The 4,325-nt window shown below is 39.8% G+C and overlaps 1 protein-coding gene across 1 annotated transcript; it reads right to left on the reverse strand.

The window, feature by feature from the left end:
- Positions 1 to 1,270: 1,270 nt before the first annotated feature.
- On the reverse strand, positions 1,271 to 2,044 carry LOC144367626 (olfactory receptor 2AE1-like). Its single transcript, XM_078024713.1, has one exon. The coding sequence runs from the start codon at positions 2,042 to 2,044 to the stop codon at positions 1,271 to 1,273; it is 774 nt and encodes a 257-aa protein (XP_077880839.1).
- Positions 2,045 to 4,325: the final 2,281 nt, after the last annotated feature.

Consider the following 4,325-nt stretch of genomic DNA (forward strand, 5'->3'; position numbering starts at 1 on the left):
CATAAATTTATGTTTAAAGAATGTTAAATTTTTGGAGATAGGAATGTGGCTCAGTGGTAGAGCACTTACCTAGCATGTGTGAGGCAATGAGTTTGATTCTCAGAACTGCATATAAATAAATGAATAAAATAAAGGTCCATCAACAACTAAAATTTGTCAAATATATGTATTTTACCACCATTTCACCCAGCTATTCCACTCCCTGGTTTATACCCAAAGGACTTAAAATCAGCATACTATAGTGATGCAGCCACATCAATATGTATAGTAGCTCAATTCACAGTAGCTAAACTGTGGAACCAACCTAGGTGTCCCACAATAGATGAATGGATTAAGAAAATGTGGTATATATACTCAATGGACTATTACTCAGCTTTAAAGAAGAGTGAAATTATACCATTTATTAGTAAATGGTTGAAGTTGGAGAAAATCATACTAAGTGAAATAAACCAATCTCACAAAACCAAAGGCCAAATGTTCTCTCTAATATGCAGATGCTAATTCACAATAAGGCAGAGGAGACTAGGGAAGAATAGCATTACCTTAGATTAGGTAGAGGGAAGTGATGGGATAGAAAGAAAGAGGTTGTAGTGATACAAAAGGCATTAGAAAAAACAGACATTATTACTTTATGTATATATGTGACTACATGACAAATATGATTCCACAACAGGTACACTCAGAAAAATGAGAAATTATATCACATCTATGTATGACATGTCAAAGTGCATAAATGTAGTCTACTGTCAAGTAGAACTAATTAAAACAAATTAAAAATTATATAAATATTTTACAAAAAGTATGTACAGGTACTATTACTTTGTATGTAATAATACTTCTCTTCTAAAAACTTACTGATACAGGAAACTCTACAAGTCAAACAACATAATGTATCTCTCACCCTTCCTTTCAAGAAACACTTCACTTCATGTCCCTTGCTTCTGATATTAGCCAAGATCTTCTCCTTTGATATTTCATAAATACTCTTGAGTGGCATCATTTATATATATTTTGTGGATAAAAATATAATGAAAAAAGCCATTATATCCTTATTTAATATTTTGGAGTGTCACTGAACTTTGCAAGTCTTCTATAGAGCGATTTTTCATCTTTTTCCCTAGTTCTCTGGGGAGTGTGAAATGTGCCCCAAGACGCTTGGATGCCTGAGACTAAGTTAAAACAGTGAAGTTCTACATAAGACACCTATTTATTACAAAGAGAATCAGAGACATGGATTCTTGAAAGGTTTTTTCAGATCAACATAAAAAGCTTATCCTATTCTAATCTCTGTTTGGGACAACTGCGAGTACAATCGCTGGGTGATCTGTATCCCTAACACTCTCCTCAGAGCCTTAGCTACATTTGTATTCCAGAGAGTATAAATCAGAGGATTCAGAGTGGGAGTAATGATCCTATAGAACACAGAATCAACTTTGTCTTGCAGTGGAGTGTGCTGGGACCTAAGCCTCACGTATGAGAAGATGCAGGCACCAAACCAGAGAGACAACACAATGAGATGGGAGCTGCAAGTGGCAAAGATATTTCTCTTAAACCCAGATGAATGCATCTCAAAGACACTGTGCAGGATGAAGCCATAGAATGTAGAAACCAGGATGATGGAGAGGAGGAGAAGTACGATGGTGCTGATGAACACTGTGGACACATAGACAGTGACGTTAACACATACCAACTTCATGACAGCTGGATACTCACAGTAGAAGTGGTGTATTTTCTGAGTCCCACAGAATGGAAAGAGCATCAAGATGACTGTGTGAATTAGGGAGTTCAGAGATGCCCCCAACCATGAGGTGAGGGCCATCATCAGTGCCACCTTCCTGCTCATGAGCACAGTGCAATGCAGAGGCTGACAGATGGCAACATACCTGTCATAGGACATGAGAGCTAGCAGAAGACACTCAGCACCACCCAGAGACAAGTAGAAAAAGTGCTGGGTGGCACATCCTAAGAAGGAGACGGACTTGGTGCCAGACAGGTAGTTGGTAGCCATCTTGGGGATGGTTGTGCAGACGTGCATCAGGTCCATGAGGGAGAGCTGGCTGAGCAGGAAGTACATGGGTGTGTGAAGCCCATGATCCACACAGATGAGGAGGATGGTGAGGGTGTTGCCACCCAGTGCAAAAAGGTAGACCACCATGGTAAGGCAAAAAAGGAAAAGGTGGGTTGGGGAGTCATCAAAGAGCCCTTCAAAGATGAAGTCTGCCAGAGACGTCTGATTCCTCAGCCACATGCTTCCTTCTCAGTTCCTAGGGAAACAGGGAGTGGAGACAGATTGTGATGCCAGAAATATGGGATCCTGTGTACATGGTGATAAGCTCTCTTGATCTAATAAAACATTTGTGAAGAGATTTTTTTCTCTATTTGTAATTAATCTGCAGTTGAAATTATTGAAATTCAGTTTTTCAAAACAAGAGAGTCCTAAAATTTGTCATTACGATCATGGTCACTTGAAATTCCAAGACTCTATTAAGGGCCAAAATTTATGACTCTTCTTACTAAATGTAGGCATATGTGTATATAATCATATGTTTGATTTGTGTTAGTGTGTGTCTATGTTTGTATGGTTGTTGAATTATGTTTCTGATTTTACAGGCAGCTTATAACAAGAGCAGCTGAGCCACTAAGACATTTCTATTAATACATGTAATGGTTAAGGGTTGCATTACAGAACTTTGGCCTTATTTTTTTGTGGAAGCTGGTTAAGGAGTTGGTGCACTTCTGTCATGTTTAAGTCTGATGTGGAAACTTTAAGTCTACAGGACAAGCAGTAGAAAGGGAAGATAGTACAAAGCAGGGCAGACAAGAGACAGACGAAATCCAAAAGCATGAGCTGTGACCGCACAAGAGAACACAAAAAAACAAAAAAAGAGTCAGTTCTGCTTGCCTATGGAATTAGGCACTGGGGTTCCTTTTTTGTTTTGGCTCTTTTGAATTCTACAAACCTTTTGGGTTTCTTTTAACATAATTAAAAAGGTTAAAATAGGCCTCAATTCAGTCCCCATACTTCCCTTTTTCCTCTTCTCCTCCCTTCCTCTGATTACTTCCCTCTACTCTGCTGATCTGCTATTATTTATAGCTTTTTATTAGTTACTTATGGATATACATCCAGATAAGATCCACATGGTGTGTTCATATAGGTACATGGGAACTTTAAGTCATATTTTTAGTAAGCTGAATGCCCACGCCTAGCCCAGAATTCAAAGAGTCTAAAGGAGAATCCTGGGGAAGGTAGAGCAACTGCAGGCCCAGCGACTGCTCCATACCAGTGAGGAATGAGCCAGCAGATCTCCAGCAATGTATTAATACTACAGGATGACTGCTTCCCTCCTGCACTCTAATCTCCCAGGAAGCTCCTCTAAGACCCACCTTAACTAGAAATTATGGATTAGAGGGAATTTGGTGAAATTTAGTTCATCCTAAAAAATGTCACACATCGCAAAGTCACTGCAGTCCATCTTCTCCCCTTTTGGTACACATGCACACCTCCATCTGTCAGGTTAACCTCCAAATACAAAAATGATGCCTGTGTAACTAAATACAATACATGCAGCATGAAGGCAAACACGTTAACACTTTCTCCAGAAGAAAATCCAAAGTTCTTTATTTTGCCTAGGGGAGACATTCATTCCTCTGATACATGTGCCCCCTTTAATATCCTGGACTTCAAAATTTTCTGGATGATTTATATGAGAAAGATTCATACAGAAAATGTTGGGAGTTGCCCTGGATCCAAAGATGGCACCGACCACGCTTCTTTTCTGGTACTAACTTCCTTATGCCCAGAGACAGTGGCTGGAAGAGCTGCCCAATGGTGAGCCCTGCTGACCCTCATGATCCTTACCCACCAATCAGAAAGTGCCCTGTGCCAATACCTTGCTCTGTTGAATGGTTCCTGGCTCTATAAATGTGGAAAGCTGTTCCTCAATAAACAGGTACTTCTCTGATGATAAGCCTTATCCGGTCGTTCTTTCAGAAACAACAAAGAAATACTCATTACTACCCATCACGGTATAGATCTTTTTATCCAACAAAAGGGTTAACCAGTACTTTGGATATCAACCCCTGTTTTCTCACTCAGTCCTGGAATCTTCCCAATAGATCCATTAAAAAAACTGGATATGGCATCAGGGGTAAAGATTATTCCTGGATTCAGCAAGATGGACGTATACTCACCAAAGCCAATCTGTCTAAAGCCCCTGCTGAATACTCATGGCTAATACAAAAGACCAACCTGAGTTCCCAACATCACACAATTCCCTGGGGTGATCAGGGAGCCCCTTCATAGCACATTGATGACATTGGACCAC

Source organism: Ictidomys tridecemlineatus, chromosome 10 (assembly GCF_052094955.1).
Source record: "Ictidomys tridecemlineatus isolate mIctTri1 chromosome 10, mIctTri1.hap1, whole genome shotgun sequence".
Lineage (NCBI taxonomy): Eukaryota > Metazoa > Chordata > Mammalia > Rodentia > Sciuridae > Ictidomys > Ictidomys tridecemlineatus.